This window comes from Dipodomys ordii, unplaced genomic scaffold, assembly GCF_000151885.1.
Source record: "Dipodomys ordii isolate 6190 unplaced genomic scaffold, Dord_2.0 Scaffold1, whole genome shotgun sequence".
NCBI classification, from domain to species: Eukaryota; Metazoa; Chordata; class Mammalia; order Rodentia; family Heteromyidae; genus Dipodomys; species Dipodomys ordii.
The window spans coordinates 64,013,007-64,029,206 of record NW_012267217.1 but is presented as its reverse complement, the minus strand read 5'-3'; the positions used below and the strand labels follow the sequence as shown (position 1 = coordinate 64,029,206).

Below are 16,200 nucleotides of genomic sequence, written 5' to 3'. Positions count from 1 at the left end.
TCAAGGCTAGCACTCTACCACTTGAGCTACAGCGCCACTTCCGGCTTTTTTCTTTTTGCTTATGTGGTGCTGAGGAATTGAACCCAGGGCCTCAGACATGCAAGGCAAGCTCTCTACCACTGAGCCACCTTCCCAGCCCAAGTCGTGATCTTAAAAGAGATTCCTTGATTCCATTTGGCTAGTTTCCTTAAATACTATCTCAGGTATTATCTTTATGTACTTATTTAGTCCCAGTGCATTTTTTTTTTTCTGTAACAACTGAAAAGAGACTTACTAAAATATTGCTTAATTTATATCGACATCGAATTTCTCAAGATGCATTGATGGTTGTTGACACTCTCGGAAGGCACAGTTGAGATCAGTTTCAGGAGGCTAGTCCTGCCCCCTGGGTGGGAACAAAGATGGAGTCTGCCTCTTCCTGTCATGGTGAGGTGCTAAGTGAGTCCGTAGACGACCCCTAAGTTTCCACCTTATACTCTAGAAAAACTGGCCTGAACGAGGCCAAAAAAGGAAGCAACCTAAAACAAAATGGTTTAGATAGGAACTGTAGTAGCTTGGGTCTTAATTCCACGTATTCTTTGGGGCCTGATGCCTCGGCCCAACACAGCAGGGGATTGCCTGCACTTGCTTCCCTTGCTCTCATCAGGGGTGGGCCTAGGTGCTCTAGCCAGAACTGTTTTTTCCGACTTTCTGTCCCAGCTGACATCAGTTTGGGTATAAGTTCAACAATTTATGTTGAATTTTTGCCTTTGGCCTTATAGAAGAACTTGAGGAATTAGGAGAGAAAAGTTTTCAGTTAGGAAAAATGCTCACACATTGACGGTCTTCATTTGCATCATTACTTTATTTCTCTATTTTAGGTGGTGTTTGATATTCGAATTAAAGCCATAAAGGAATTAAAATTAATGGAGGAATTAGGTAATCATTTATAATTGCTGTTTAGCTTTTGACTTAATATAGGTTTGTAATCTTATTGAAAAAAAAATATATATACATCTGGGAAAGTACAAAGAAAAAGGAAATATCATGTGCTTGCCACCCAAAATGGATGAATGTTAATATTTTGTCACATGTCTGCCTTCATTTGAAATGTTCTGAATGTTCTCCTCACGCCTGTTTGCTCCAGCCACTCAGGCATCACTAGTGTGTTTTATTTGCGTGTAAAGCTGGACCCCATATTTATGTCATACTGCATGCTGTTCTTACATCTATGTGGATATGTTTGGGTTTTTTTGTTTTTTTTGGGGGGGTCCAGTCATGGGGCCTGAACTCTGGGCCTGGGCGCTGTCCCTCAGCTCTTCAGCTCAAAGCTAGCGCTCTACTACTTGAGACACAGTGCCACTTCCGGCTTTTTTCTTTTTGTTTATGTGGTGCTGAGGAATCGAACCCAGGGCCTCATGCATGCAAGGCAAGCGCTCTACCACTGAGCCACCTTCCCAGCCCATATGTTTGTATTTTTATCCTCACACAAATGGTATCATACTAGCACATTCAATATTTATTTATTTATTATTATTTTTGTTGTTGTTATTGGTTGTGGGGCTTGCACTCTGAGCCTGGGTGCTGTCCCTGAGCTCTTCAGCTCAAAGTGAGTGCTCTACTGCTTGAGCCACAATGTCACTTCCAGTTTGCGGGGGTTAATTGAAGATGAGTCTCAGGGACTTTTCTTGCCCGGGCTGGCTTTGAACTGTAATCTTCAGATCTCAGCCTCCTGAGTAGCTAGGATTATAGGTGTGAGCCACCAGCACCTGGCTCACAGTCAATATTTATAAACTCAGTATTCACTAAGTATTACATTTTCTTTAATGGCTTTGTTGTGATTTTGTTGTTGTTGTTGTCAGTTGTGGGGCTTAAAACTCAGGGCTTGGATGCTGGTAGTCAATTAGAGATAAATATCTCATGGTCTTTTCTGCCTGGGCTAGTTTTGGACCACAATGCTCAGATCTTAGCCTCCTGAGTAGCTAGGATTTACAGGTATAAGTCACCAGTACCTGGCAAGATATAATTAGATAACATAGAAATCACTAATCTTATATAATTTGGCAATTATCACTGAATGTGTATAATTGAATACCATCACTACAATCTAGTTTTAGAACATTTTCACTGCTCCATAAAGAGCCCTCAGCTCCAAGCTCAGACCCTCTCAATGGCTGGTCTACTTTCAGTTTTTGTAGACCTGGTATGCTTGATATTTCATATAAACAGGACCATACCACATTTGTTCCTACCTGGCTTCTTACGTTTTTGAGAACATTATCCATTAGTTAGTACTTACCAATGGTTTATTCCTTTTTACTACTAATGGTCAGTGGTGTGGATATGTCATCAGCTGATGGCCACTTGGGCTTTTTATACTTTTAGAACAATGCTGCTGTATACATCCACATGTAAGTCTTTATGTGGTTATGTTTTCCATTCTCTTGAGTAGATATACAGCATTAGAAACAGTATCAAATGGAAAATTTACATTAACCCTCTAAGAACCCACCATACTATTTTCTGAAGTGATTGAATAGTATATGGCTCTCCTAATATGTGCCACATCCTTGTCCATATTTGTGATTATCCATTCTAATGAATTCATATCTCAAAACCATACAAATTCCATTATATTTCTAATCTACCAGTAACAAAATGGACATTGAATTTATAAAAAACATTTATAATAACATAAAATACCATGCAATGTCAGGAATATACTTAACAAAATACATGTAAGAGTTATACACTAAAAAAAAAAAACCAAAAAACTAGAAGCTGGGTGCTGGTGGTACACGCCTATAACCCCAACTACTCAGGAGGCTGAGATCTGAGGATCATAGTTCAAAGCCAGCCCGGGCAGGAAAGTCCATGAAACTCTTATCTCTAATTTACCACCAGAAAACAAGAAGTAGCACTGTGGCTCAAAGTGATAGGATGCTAGCCTTGAATGGAAAAAGTTCAGGAACAGCACCTAGGCCCTGAGTTCAAGCCCCATGACCAACAACAGAAAAGAAAAAAAAGGAAAGGAAAGGGGGGGGGAGGGAAAGAGAGGGAAAGGAAAGGAGGAAGAAAGAAAGGAAGAAAACCTAGAAAATATGTTATAAGAAATTAAAGATGTGATAGGCACTCAGTGGCTCCAGAATGCCACCTCCCCTTTTATCCCTACCCTCAGGGTCTCAGTTCATCTCTGTTTCACACTGACGCCTTCTTTCCCGTCATAGCACTTCCTATGGTAACTCCTTTTAATTTGTGTCATTACCATCACCTCTCCCATTGGATGAGTCTGTGGGAGAATAGAGTACATGGCTGTGATTCTTTTTTTTTATTTTTGGGTCCGGTAGTGGGGCCTGAACTCTGGGCCTGGCACTGTTCCTCAGCTCTTCAGCTCAAGGCTAGTGCTCTACCACTTGGGCCACAGCGCCACTTCTGGCTTTTTTCTTTTTGCTTATGTGGTGCTGAGGAATCGAACTCAGGGCCTCATGCATGCAAGGCAAGTGCTCTACCACTGAGCCACCTTACCAGTCCCTGGCTGTGATTCTTTACCTCTCTATCACAGTTTCTAACTGTGTCCTGCATGTAGCACATGGCCAACATGTGCTCATTGGATGAAAATTTAAATACTTGGCTTTTGTTCTTGTGGTGGAGGCAAGGTGGGTATCTTGCCTGGCCTCAGACTCCGGGGTTCAGGTGATCTTGCCTTAGTCTCGCAAGTAGCTTGGGCTACAGACATGAATCATCATACTGAGCTGAAAGTGAAAAGATTTAAGAACACAGTATTTTAAGTATACCTTTTAAGATAAAGAACTCCTTTTATAAACTGTTACAGTTCACAAGAAATTTTTAGTAGAACTATATACTATATTCATATTATTGTCGTATGAAATACCGAGCTCAAGAAACTCAGGGAGAGATTCTGTTCCAGTCTAATAAACTTAAAACTGTTAGGTCTGTGCTGTTCTTGCCAGTTCAAAAGCCTCCTTTCTGCAGTTCATGTCAGAATTATGTGAACTATAAAGTCTATGTATTCCTTTCCATCAAGCAGGAATCTGAATGTTCAAAAATAGTGAATTCTGTCCCCAGTTCCCTTGCTATGCATAAAATCACCCTACAGTTTAAATATAAAAAGAGTTGTGTGAATTTCAGTCCATATTATGTAGTTATATAACAATAGACCCCTAGTAATAGGTCTTGAATTCCAGCAACCGCAATATGTTATGGGTAAATAAATAGGTTACCAGCTGGCCCTGCACAGATCAGTGTAAATAAGCATGCACCATGTCTGGCGTCCTCTGGTGATAGGCCTCTGTGGGGCTCTTTCGTAGCTCAGCACACACATAGCACAGTGTGTGGTTGTGGTGCCTCCTTTCCTCCATCACATGTGTACAATGTGCTAGAAGAATGTTCAGTGAAAGAGAGTGTTGGCCAAGGAATAAAGCACAGGAATAAGAAGCTGTAGAAGCAGCCTCAGTCTCCAGGGAAGTAGATGCTGCTGTCACTCAAGAGAGGCCTTCCCAGGGCGCCCTAACCCACATGAGGAAGAGGAGATGGCAAAGAGAAATGAAGGTGCCCCTGAAGACCTGGCATGAACGGGGCTGTCAGAGACCGTTCATGCCATTGAGGGCACAAAGTGTGCCACGCTGGGGGCTGGTCTGAGCTCAGAAGGAGGTAGGGCCCTCGCTGGGGCTGGGAAAGGCTCACCCCAGCCGTCACTGCCAAACAAGGAGAAACCAGACTCTACACTGTTTGCCATATGCGCTCTGCGAAGATGACGCACTCAGCTTGGTTTTGGTTTTGTTGTTCTTTCCGTTGTTGCAGGGGGTTTTGTTGGGAGGGGAAATTTTCAGTTGCTTTATTTATTTATTTTTTGTCAGTCATGGGGTCTGAGCTCTGGGCCTGAGCTCTTCAGTGCAAGGCTAGTGCTCTACCACTTGAGCCACAGCACTACTTTCAGTTTTCTGGTGGTTAATTGGAGATAAGAGTCTCACAGATTTTCCTGCCTGGGCTGGCTTTGAACTGCGATCCTAAGATCTCAGCCTCCTGAGTAGCTCAGGATGACAGGTGTGAGCTACTGGTACCTGCCTGAAATTGCTTTATTTTTTTGGGATATGGTCTCACTATGTAGCCCAGGCAGCTCACTGTGAAGCTAGCTTTTGAGCCTCCTGAAGTGCTGGGATTACAGGTGTATGCCACCATGCATACCTGTAATCAGCTGGAGCTGACTTTTTTATAATTTGGATTTTTTTGTAGCCTATAGTATCTTCCTTCTAATTTGCACAATAGAACATGTCCTCAGTGTTCTTTGTTTAATGCCCTAACCAGCTTCTTTTTATTTGTAGCTGAGAACAGTTGTTTGAGACCTGTTGACAGAAATGGAAAGCTTCTTTGTCCAGGTAAATTTTTTTTTTTTTTTTGGTCAGTTGTGGGGCCTGAACTCTGGGCCTGGGCGCTGGCCCTCAGCTCTTCAACTGTAGGCTAGCACTTTACCATATGAGCCACAGCACTCTACCATATGAGCCACAGCACCACTCCGGCTTTTTGCTCTTTGCTTATGTGGTGCTGAGGAATCGAACCGAGGGCCTCACGCATGCAAGGCAAGCGCTCTACCACTGAGCCACCTTCCCAGCCCCTGTCCAGTTAAATCTTTATGGTAGCTTCCAAAAGCTGATAACTGCTCAAACAATCCATCTTTCTTAACACTATTGCCTTAAATAATGGTTTCCAGTCCCAGATATGCTTAAATGACCTTTAGGAAACTGGTTTGTGGGTGTATTTCATCCTGACTTCCATAGAAGCCTTGTCACTAGAATGAAGCCCTCGTCCTCCTGAGGTTTCTCCCTTGCTCTCGTGGCAGTCTGGCGGCATGTTTCTAGCTTACTTCCTAACTTCTCTGCCTGCTTTATTGGTCTTATTGCCATCTTTGGTTCTCACCTCCAAAACGCATTTTGTCATCAAATATGATTAAGTCACAGAGACTAATTATTATTGTTGGCAATCTCTAGTAAGTCCAAAGGTAGAAGAACCCAGTGTATCATGTGTGCTTTTGTTCTTTTTAGTGTAGGGTTTTTTATTTTGCCTAGTCCAGCCTGGACCGTGATCCTACTGTTTAATAATTCCCTTTGAGCTGGGGTGATGGGCATGTGCTACTGAACTCACCTTTTTGTAGGTTTTGCCTGTGCTGGCCTCAGCCACCGCTCTCCTAGTCTCGTCCTGCCAAGCAGTAAGAATACAAGTGTGAGCGATCACACCTGGTGGCTTTTTTTCTTAATTCTTTTTGGGGGTAGTATATGAAAATCTGTTAGTGTAGCATTGCTTGGGATGAAACCCAGGGCCTTGCTTGCACAGGCTAAAGCACACATTCTACCACTCAGCTACAATCTAGTCCCCCTTTTTTTGTTTTTTTGGTTTTTTTTTTCTTTTGGTCCAAAGTCTGGCCTCAAGCTCTCTTGCTGACCTCAAATTCACAATCCTCCTGTCTCTGCTTCCCTGTGCACCACCACATGCGGCTTTGATCTTGATCTTCCTGATTGTTAAAGAAAGACTACAGACATTTTGCCAAGGGAGGTAGGATTGGAAGCAGTGACCATGTTGTCAAATGTCTTTCCAGTGCCGGACAGCGCTACCCTGAAGGAGGCGGAGGTGAGGCTGGGGAGCACTCTGGCACTGTGTCTTGGAAAAGCACCAACTTCCTCTCAGGTATGATTAGGGTACCTCCAGAAATGCTCTTTATCTCTAATGGTGGTTTTCCTCAAACTTGCCCTGAAGGAATGTATTAGTGTTGCTCTCTACCTAAATATATGATACTGTACTGCATCATCTGTATGATATTCCTGTTCTGTAAAAATCTGTGTGTAAGGCTGTGTGACCACAAAGGTGAGCATTTCCTCAATTCTGAAGAGCATGTCCAGGCCTGCACGGTTAGGCCCCATCTGATGGTCGTGGCCTCCTGCAGTTGTAGCCAGCAATGCTGTTGTTTCCTCTTTTAGCAGAAGATAATGAATCTAACAGTCAGTGAGTGGTGTTGTACATTTAATATAGCGATTTTGAACTTAAAATTACTCTCTGCAACAATAGGATACTTTCACAGCAGCTGCCCTTTTCCATTGCCTTTATCAGGATGCATTTTCTCTATAAACACCATGCCAGAAGCCCCATCTAATAAACTTTTATTATGGTCCAAAAGTCGTAATAGTAGCCTTACTGTCACTGTGTCAACACAAGCTCGGCTTGCCAACTGCCCCTTAAATGTGCTTCCTGAGTGCTAGCAAATAGCAGTGCAGGACGAGCCGGAAGGAAGACAGACATGAGCAATGAGGCTAAATTAGTGAGGAATCAAGAGAATACATTTACATTTTTCCTATGGGGTCTTAGGAATTACAATATGTGAAAGCCCTAAATAGAAAATCCTATAAAGCTAGGCATGGTGACACATTCCTGTGCTTTCAGAACTTAGGAGACGGGGGATCATGAGTTGGAGTCCAGCTTGGTCTACTTTTCAAGATGGAGGCAAGCCTGGTGTATATCGCAGGACCCTGCCTCATAAAACAAGAGGGGGAAAAAAGTAGTGCTCTGCCTCAGAAGGAAAGAAAAGAAAGGAAAATCCCCCCATGTGGTTCAGAAAAGTGGGGGCTCACTGTGTAGCAGATTCCAGGGTGAGAACCTTAGTCTTGGGCAGAGCTTTTTCTATCTTTATAACATCTTGTGGGCTGTTCGGTCAGATGGGCCTAGGGCAGCTGAGAAGCAAGGAGAGCTTCACGCACGAGTCCCATCATGTCCACGCACAGAGGAGCCGTGAGCTGTGCCCGCTGCCGGGGAGAGGCTGACTTAGAAAGGGAGCTGGTAGTCAAAGGAACAGTGTCTGTGAAAGGTTTGATTAGCAGTAGAACATTGGTGAGGGAGCATCTTCTGTTTCTCCGTAGGTGAGGTTATTGTTTAAATGGTAGCATTGAGCACAGTCTTGCTTTTACATAATTTTGGGGATTTTGTTGGTTTTGTTTGTGCATGGAGTATTGGAAATAAAGCCATGGCCTTGAGCATACTGCATCAGCACCCTCCCATCAGCTGCATCCTAATCCTGAGTTTTAATTATGATTGTGTTACTATTTAATATTTTATTAATATTTACTTTGTGGAACTAAATCATACATTTATAGAAATCCAGGGTCTCAGGGCATGGTTCAAGTGGTAAAGTACCTGCCTGGCAAGCGCAAGGCTCTGAGTTCAAACCTCTGGTACTGCCAGAAAAAACAAAAAACTTTTTAAAATTCAGGTTGAGTTGCATTCATACTTTTCTGCCTCGCTCTTAGCTGTTCCTGTTTTTTGCTCTGGGGACTGACCTTCAACCAGGCGTAGAATTGGAGGTCATAGTAGAGGAAACACTGTCTGTGAGAGATGTAAGTCATTTTTCTCTTTGGTTGGGGCTGTGACACTGGCGGGGGAGCCGGGCTGGCCAGGGCTGGCATCTGGAGATCCTAGGGGTGGGTTTCCATAGCGTACTCGCAAGAGTTGCGAGTGATGGTTAGGTGAGTGCCAGGACCTTGAAAATTGAAAGACCTACTAAGATTCTTAAATTAGATGACGATTGTTTTAGTCTTTTGGGGTCATAAATAATACTTATGGCTGCATTCCGTGCTTCATGCTTGCTAGGCACACACTCTGCCACATAGCCATATCTCCAGCCCTGATTTGTGCTGGTCATTTTTTAAATAAGCTTTCATTTCCTGCCCAGGTGCACCTCGACTGCAGTCCTCCTGTTTTAGGCTTCCTGTAGTGGTTGGGTTGATAGGTGCACCACTATGTCCAGTTTTCCTCCATTGAGAAGGAGTCATGGGGACTTTATTGCCTGGATTGGCCAGGATCAGCGATGTTCCCAATCTCAGCCTCCTGTATAGCTTAGGATGTCGGATATACACCACTGCACCTAACTCGGGGTTGATTAGAAGTCTAGCGAACGTTTTTTCCCAGGCTGGCCTCAAATTTGCAATCCTCCTATTTTCAACCTCCTAACTAGCTAGGATTACAGGACATCACTCCTTCACTCTGCACTCTGCGCGCGCGCGCGCGTGCGCACACACACACACACACACACACACACACACACACACACACACACACACACACACACACACACACAAGCTTGCTTGGTTCCTAGGAAAAAAGGTATTTGCCATACTATAACTCAGAAATAGAAAACTAATATTAGACATAATTTTTTGCAGTGTTTAAAGATAATGCTGAAGAAATCTGGTCTGTCAGGTAAGTTATTTACTATGATAACATCATCAATCTTAATCTTATCTGCATTCTTAAGTCTAATGAAACTTTTCACGGTTTTGCTTATTTGAGACAGGGTTTCTCTAGGTAGCCCAAAATGACTGACCTCAAGCTCATGGCCTCAAGGCTCCTGCCTCAGCCTGCCAAGGGCTAAGATTCCATCAACTCAGCTACTTCTTTTTTAAGCTTTCTTTTTTCCTGGGCTATGGGAAGAAGTATAGACTGGAAAGAAAAAAGTAAATTTCTATACTACCATAATGGATTGCCTCCTTATTTTCAAACTAAAAAAAAAAAAAAAAGCAGAGGCTGGGAAGGAGGCTCAGTGGTAGAGCGCTTGCCTCGTATCCATGAGGCCCTGGGTTCGATTCCTCAGCACCACATAAGCAGAAAAAGCCAGAAGTGGCACTGTGGCTCAAGTGGTAGAGTGCTAGCATTGAGTTAAAATGCTGAGGGACAGCGCCCAGGCCCAGAGTTCAGGCCTCATGCCTGACAAAAAAAAAAAAAGCAATGGCAGATTAAATCTAAGTAAAGAATACTTAGGTTGGATCCAGTAGGGAAAAAATAAAGAGTTATGTCACTCTGAATTACCTAGGTCTTTCACTAACTTTTTAAATCACTGAGAATTTCAGTGCGTCCTGTTTCATGTCAGTATTTTTGTGGTGTAGATGATTAGGGAATGTAATAGAATGAGAAATCTAAATCCAGGATAATTTCGTGTTCTGAGCAGTTGATGGCACTGTGCTGCTGTCTTTAGCACCCTCTGCTGGTCACACTGCATTAACACAGTTTCCTTCCCTGGAAGGGGAAGCAGCGTTCTGGCAGTGTGCCTGCTGTGTCTCCAGGGCAGTCCCTCAATCCCACCACCCTGGCTGTTTCTGGCCTACAGCTGAGGAAGGTCAGCCTGCTGGCCCAGCGTTCCAGACAGCAGCTGGCTCTCTCTTCAGCCAGCTTCTAAACACTGTGCTATGCTGGGCTCATAGTATCTACAACTTGTGGGTAATTTTTTTTTTCTAGACCTAGAGCTTGAACTCAGGGCCTGAGCACTGTCCTTGAGCCTTCTACCACTTGACCCACCACACTACTTCCAGCCTTTTCTGTGTATGTGGTACTAAGGAATTGAACCCAGGGCTTCACACATGCTAGGCAAGCACTCTACCACTAAGCTACATTCCCAGCCCCTTGTGGGTGATTTTTAAAGGTGCTTAAATTAAGTTTAAAATGTAGTTTTGTAAATCTCACCATATTTAAAACTAGAACTAATGACTAAAGAGGATCCACAAGGAAGGTACAAAGGTTGGGCTCATGGACATTTGTAAGAAATTTGTTTATTTTAAATGTTCTTGGTGGAGGAAAGATGTGTTACTTGTTGATAAACATGACTACATCACCGGTATTCTAACTTTTCCTGCACTTGCTTTTCTCACCATGCAAAAAACAAAACATCTCATTAATTTCTCCAGGGTAGTAAGTATACTGAAAAATGGGAACCTGATTGAAATGTATTTATTTATCATTTATAACATAGATATTCACCCATATGATCTTTGGACTGTACTAGTGCTGTATTTTTCTTAGACTAACTGCTGAGCAAGAAGGAATAATTTTCTTGCACATCAGCAGCTTCTGGGCAATGTGGGCATGCACCTCAGCCAAGACAATGAAGTGAGCTCATGAGGCTTGCAGAAGGATGCTGTGTGCACATGTCTATATATATGGATACTGTATGTGGCCTGTACATGGGTGCATATAAATACAAAAGGTGCAAAGAAATGTGTAATAGCAGCAAGTTTTTACAATTAAACATATAAATATAGTTTTTATTCACAAGTTTGTAGTGAAAGAGAAAATTTACCAACTTAGGGAGAAAACTTTCTTCATGCTATATAAGAGATAATTTAGTCAATAATAATTAATGGCTAGGTGCTAGTGGCTCATACCTGTTATCCTAGCTTCTCAGGAGGCTGAGATCTGAAGATCACAGTTCAAAGCCAGTCCAGACAGAAAAGTCCATGCGACCCTTATCTCCAATTAACCAACCAAAAAGCTGAAAGTGGATCTGTAGCTCATGTGGGAGACCAAAAGAAAGCTCAAGGACAGTGTCCATGCCCTGAGTTCAAGCAACAGGACTGGCACAAAATGATGGTGGTGGTGAGGAAGATGATGATGATGATGATGATGATGATGATAAGGTCAAGATTCATAAGATTCATTTGCTGTTTAACTATCCAGAAGGATCACTGGTGCAGTGACATATTCTGCATTCCTTCACAGGGGGTGCGTGGCATTTACGGAAAATGGACTGGTGCTACGAAGCTGGGGAGCCTCTATGTGAAGAGGTGAGACTTTCTACCATCTCACTCTTATACATCATTGTATTTTCCTGCAGGATTTCCCCTTCAAAGTCATGGGGAGAAAGTCCAGGGAAAACCTTTGTCTTTTAGAACACAGAAAGATGTGAATGGGTATTTTTTCACTTCTTCTGACTATGGCTTTCAGATAGAGAGCAAGTCCCAGTGTGGAGGGAGCCATTAGAAAGGGGTGATAACCGGTCCACTGAGAGAGAGAATGAGAACATGCCCCAGGAAATCACTAGGAAGTGAGAACTCTAGAGAGCAAACTATGTTTGGACTCATGACAGCATTTGGACACTGAATTTTTTTACCCTAGTTCTCTAATCTCAGAATTTCTCTGTAACATGGAAGAATTCATCTTACCAACCAGTTCTAGAGGCTCTGGGGCTGGCTCCATCCAGACACAGGGAAGTTCAAGGAGCCATTCCATCACAGATAGTTGAGACCTAGTTAATCTTATTGTTGGCCCACTAGAATATCAAAGCTCCTAGTCCACACCTATGGCTTTGGAAAGAGGACAAATGAAGCCCTGGGAGCAGACTTAGAAAGCCGTGGGCAGGCCCATCAGGGTAGGCTCATCTTTGATCTTCAAGAGTTTGACTGCCCAAAGGAAGAAGTAGAGACTTGAGTTTTGAGCAAGAGCCTCACTGTGTAGCCTTGTCTGCTCTTAAACTTGCAGGCTCCCTACCTTAGCCTCCCTAGTACCAAGATGAGAGATGTGAGCCACCGTACCTGACTATTGTCTTCTGGAGTAATTCCCAAATCACTATTAAATAATTTATCTGATAGTAAGCTCAAAACTAGCTTCCCTACCTAGGTTTGCCATCTGTCTTTTTAATTCTAGTCTTGTCAGACTAAACTGTGGCTTACCTACTTATCTTTCCTTCTTCCGATTTCGTCTCAGCCTTCAGGGCCTGCTGGCTTCTTTCCCTTCCTCATCATTTCCCTGCTGGCCTTTCTTCAAGCCCTTGCCTGTTACCTGAATTACCACAACCTCTTCCCTGCGCCCTGTCTGCCATTCTCACTTCACTATGTCATGCATGGAACAGCCAGCTGAGGAGCTCCTATGCTTCTGTCCCATCCCAGTTTGGCTGTGTCCACCGTCCAGGCAACTTCACTTGCTGCCCTCTCCAGCGGCTCTTCCCACCCCATGCCGCCTCGCCTCTTAGCTCTTCACCAAGACAAGCCAGGCTTTATTGTCAGCTTTGACTTTTGCCTTATCCTGTTTTTCAAGACAAGTTCCTTCTCTTGTTTCCTCTAACTTTGTAAATGGAATCCTCCTCCTTAGGTGTCATTCAAATTCTATCTTTCATAACTTAGTCTCTTATCGTTTCTCAGATCTCCCTTTCCTCAGCTCTTTTATGATTTTTAATTATTTGTATCCACTAATATATGTTATTTGATTTTATATTCTTAGTTTACTTCCTATGTCTTCACTCTCTGCTTTACTACTTATTTCTTTCTTGACTAGGTGATAAGAGGCATAAAAAAGATTCAATGGTTTCTTTGTTCCTTTCAGAAGTCATAAGTGACAAAAAAGAATTTCTGTATTCCCAGGATGCAACACTGAAAGAACTTAGGATATGCTCTGGAGATACTTTGCTTTTAATGAAAGGAAAACTGCCCCCTCTGGTAAGATTTTGCTTCTAAACAGACATTCTGTAAGTAACAGCTATTGTTGTCTAGTTACAAAGATGATCTCTGTCACAGGACAATGGAAAAACACAGTCATAAAAGGAACAGAAAACGGTTCAAAATTCTGCCAATCAGAAGCATTTCCTCCCTACATTTTTACATAAAATTACACATAGATATTTCTTTTTCTTTGCACAAAAGATTTTATATATATATTATATATATACATATACATGCATGCTAGCTACCCCATCTGCAGGGCAAGGGAATGAATCATGGCCTTCCCTATGCCAGACTAGCACACAGCTACCGAGCTATCTCCCCAAGCCCATAGCTTACTTATTGTATATAAATACTGTAAATATGTATGCATGTGCTATTTTTGTGTATATGAACATATCTGCAGGATAAACCTCTAGAACCGGAATTTTTCTGCCAATAATTATGGCCTACTATAATATAATCAACTTTCTGAAGCTGTATCTTGAGGTTGGGTCATGGTGTTGGCATGATAAAAATTTTTGAATGAATAATCCTGTAACTTACAGCTTTGTAACACACATATGTGTCAGACATAAATTCCTAAGTGTGGAATGTCTTGAATGTGGAACTTGCTTGAACACTTTAAATGCTGATAAAGTCTTATAGCAGTTTCTATTTCCATTACAATTTATACGAGTTCAATTTTTCACCAACATGGAATGTCTATTGTTAGACTTTCTGGCTTTTTTACATCTTGCTAGGGGGAAAAAATGGAATTTTGTTTTTGTTTTTCCATTGCTGTTTTGGTTTGGCTTTTGCTCAGCTTGCTTGCTTGCCTAGAGCTCCACCACTTGAGCTATGCCTTTGTCTCTCATTTTGCTGTTTGGATTTATATGGATTTAACTGAGTTGAGGTTGTGTATTTGTTCATTCTCACTAATGCCATAAGAAATACTGAAATATGAATTTTTTGAAGTAGATATTTTAAATACTACAGTTATTTGTACATTCTCATCCTTTGTTGGAAATTGCTGGAACAGCTTTTCTTAATAAATCTCTTGAATTTCTTTACTGGTAAGGAAAAGAATGGGAAATAAGTAAGGCTGGAATTTCAGGGTGTATTTAAGACACTGGGTTCCTTTAGTGTGTTTGCCTATAGGAAACCAACTTGGGTACTAGGCCTCAAGCTCCTAGGTTATCCCTGGAGCCCGGTAAGCCCGAAGTACTGTGCCAGCAGCACCTCAGCACCCAGAAGTAGTGTGTAACATGTCTGGAAAGGACCTCATAGTTCTTCGTGCTTCTACACATTCTATGTGGTAGAGCACTAGCCTTGAGCAAAAAAGCTCAGGGACAGTGCCTAGGCCTTGCATTCAAGCCCTACAACCAACCAACCCTCCCTCCCCCAAAAAAAAATCTAGAAGGAAAAATAATAAATTGAAGAACATTTTGTGTGAAGATATTTCACTTCGTGGAAGCGAAGACTCCATCGGTGCATCACAGCAGTTTAAATGCTCTGTTCTCTAGGGATTCCTGAAGGTGCCCATCTGGTGGTACCAGCCTTGGGGGCCATCAGGACACCAGGAGAGTCGGTACCAGCCTAACTGCGCCCCTTCTCAAGGCAGCAGCTGGAGAGTTGCTTCCAGCCAAGGTGAGGACACAGGATGACAGCCACCAGCGTTCATAGCAGTCAAGAGCTTGCCTCTGCTCTCAGGGTCAAGTGAAACCGAAGGCTGAAAGTACAACCGTTGTAGTCAGTCATGGTGTCCTCTGCTTGGGTTGCGGAGCCAGCCCAGCTGCCCACCCCGGGCTTTCCTACTGCTCTCCCCAGGAACAGAACTCCTCCCACTCAGTGCTTGGCTGGAAATTGCTTTGCATGGCCAGCCTGCACCACCCCTAGAAACCTGCCTTCCTCCTCACACCCTGTGATGGAAGCGCAGCAAAGTCACTACAGAGAAAGGAGAAAGGAAGGAAAGAAGGGAGGAGGAGGAACAGAGAGAGAAGGAAAGGAAGGAAGGGAGGGAGAGTGGAAGGGAGGGAGGGACAAATGGAAGGAAGGAGGAAAGTAGGGAAAGAAAAAGTTTTCAGGATTGTAACAATATGCCTCTTATGTATTACTCTCACAATCTTTTTTTTTAATTGGCTGTAAGTAGTTGTACAAATGGGTTTCAGTTGAGTGTGTCATTTTGTGAGTGCCGTTCATCTCCTTTCGGTGTGTGTATGCCAGTACTGGGGCTTGACCTCGAGGCTTGGTCGTTGTCCATTAGCTTTTTTGAGGAACCTCAGCCCTGGCTTCCACTCCAGCAGTCATTGAATGGCAAGGCCGCGCTCACCTGGCTCAGGGCCGCTGTTGCCCTGAAGATCCTTAGTGCTTGAGGGTGGGAGAGATGGGGACGGTGCCAGGGGTCACACTGATCAGGTGCATTGTCCTGAGCCGGCTGCCGGAGGCCCGGGCTGCAGGCCTTGCCATGCGGGTGGCTGCGACCTGAGCGTTGGAGTTGGAAGTCAACCCAAGCAGAAAAGTCTGTGTCACTCTATCCCCACTCCGCCCGCTAAAAGAAACTGGACTGGAGGCCTTGGCTCAAGTGGTAGAACACCAGCTATGAGCAAAAACACCGGTTGAAGCCCTGAGTTCAAGCCCCAGCGCCAGCACGCGCATGCGCACGCGCATGGTGTGTTCAGAGTATACCCAGAAGTGTGAACCAGCTGTGCCACGGGCAACCTAGGTGATCGTCATTCCCTACAGAGTTGGAGGCAGCCCTAAAACCCGGCTCCGGCCGCGGCCGGCCGAGCCCACGCGCGCCTGCCGTGACGGGTTCCGAACCGGGCGCTGCGGTGTGATGAGCAGCCTTTACCTTCACTTTCCAGGGAGAGCGGGTCGAGTTTTCCTTTCTCTAAGCATCTGTGCGAGGCCTTCTGGGTCGGCTTCCTTCCTTCCAGGATCACTACCGTCCCCAGGCCCGGGGAGGAGGGGGGGGGGG

The 16,200-nt window shown here is 43.7% G+C and overlaps 1 protein-coding gene across 1 annotated transcript in view; it reads left to right on the top strand.

Moving 5' to 3' along the window:
• Positions 1 to 16,200, top strand: part of Usp40 (ubiquitin specific peptidase 40) — a 65,171-nt gene that overhangs the window by 42,718 nt on the left and 6,253 nt on the right. The window contains exons 17-26 of the mRNA XM_013022875.1: positions 482 to 596; positions 861 to 918; positions 5,322 to 5,375; positions 6,590 to 6,678; positions 8,289 to 8,375; positions 9,201 to 9,237; positions 11,527 to 11,591; positions 13,164 to 13,238; positions 14,747 to 14,881; positions 15,946 to 16,054. Coding sequence (XP_012878329.1) covers positions 482 to 596; positions 861 to 918; positions 5,322 to 5,375; positions 6,590 to 6,678; positions 8,289 to 8,375; positions 9,201 to 9,237; positions 11,527 to 11,591; positions 13,164 to 13,238; positions 14,747 to 14,881; positions 15,946 to 16,054 — 824 coding nt within the window. The remainder of the gene's footprint in view (positions 1 to 481; positions 597 to 860; positions 919 to 5,321; positions 5,376 to 6,589; positions 6,679 to 8,288; positions 8,376 to 9,200; positions 9,238 to 11,526; positions 11,592 to 13,163; positions 13,239 to 14,746; positions 14,882 to 15,945; positions 16,055 to 16,200) is intronic.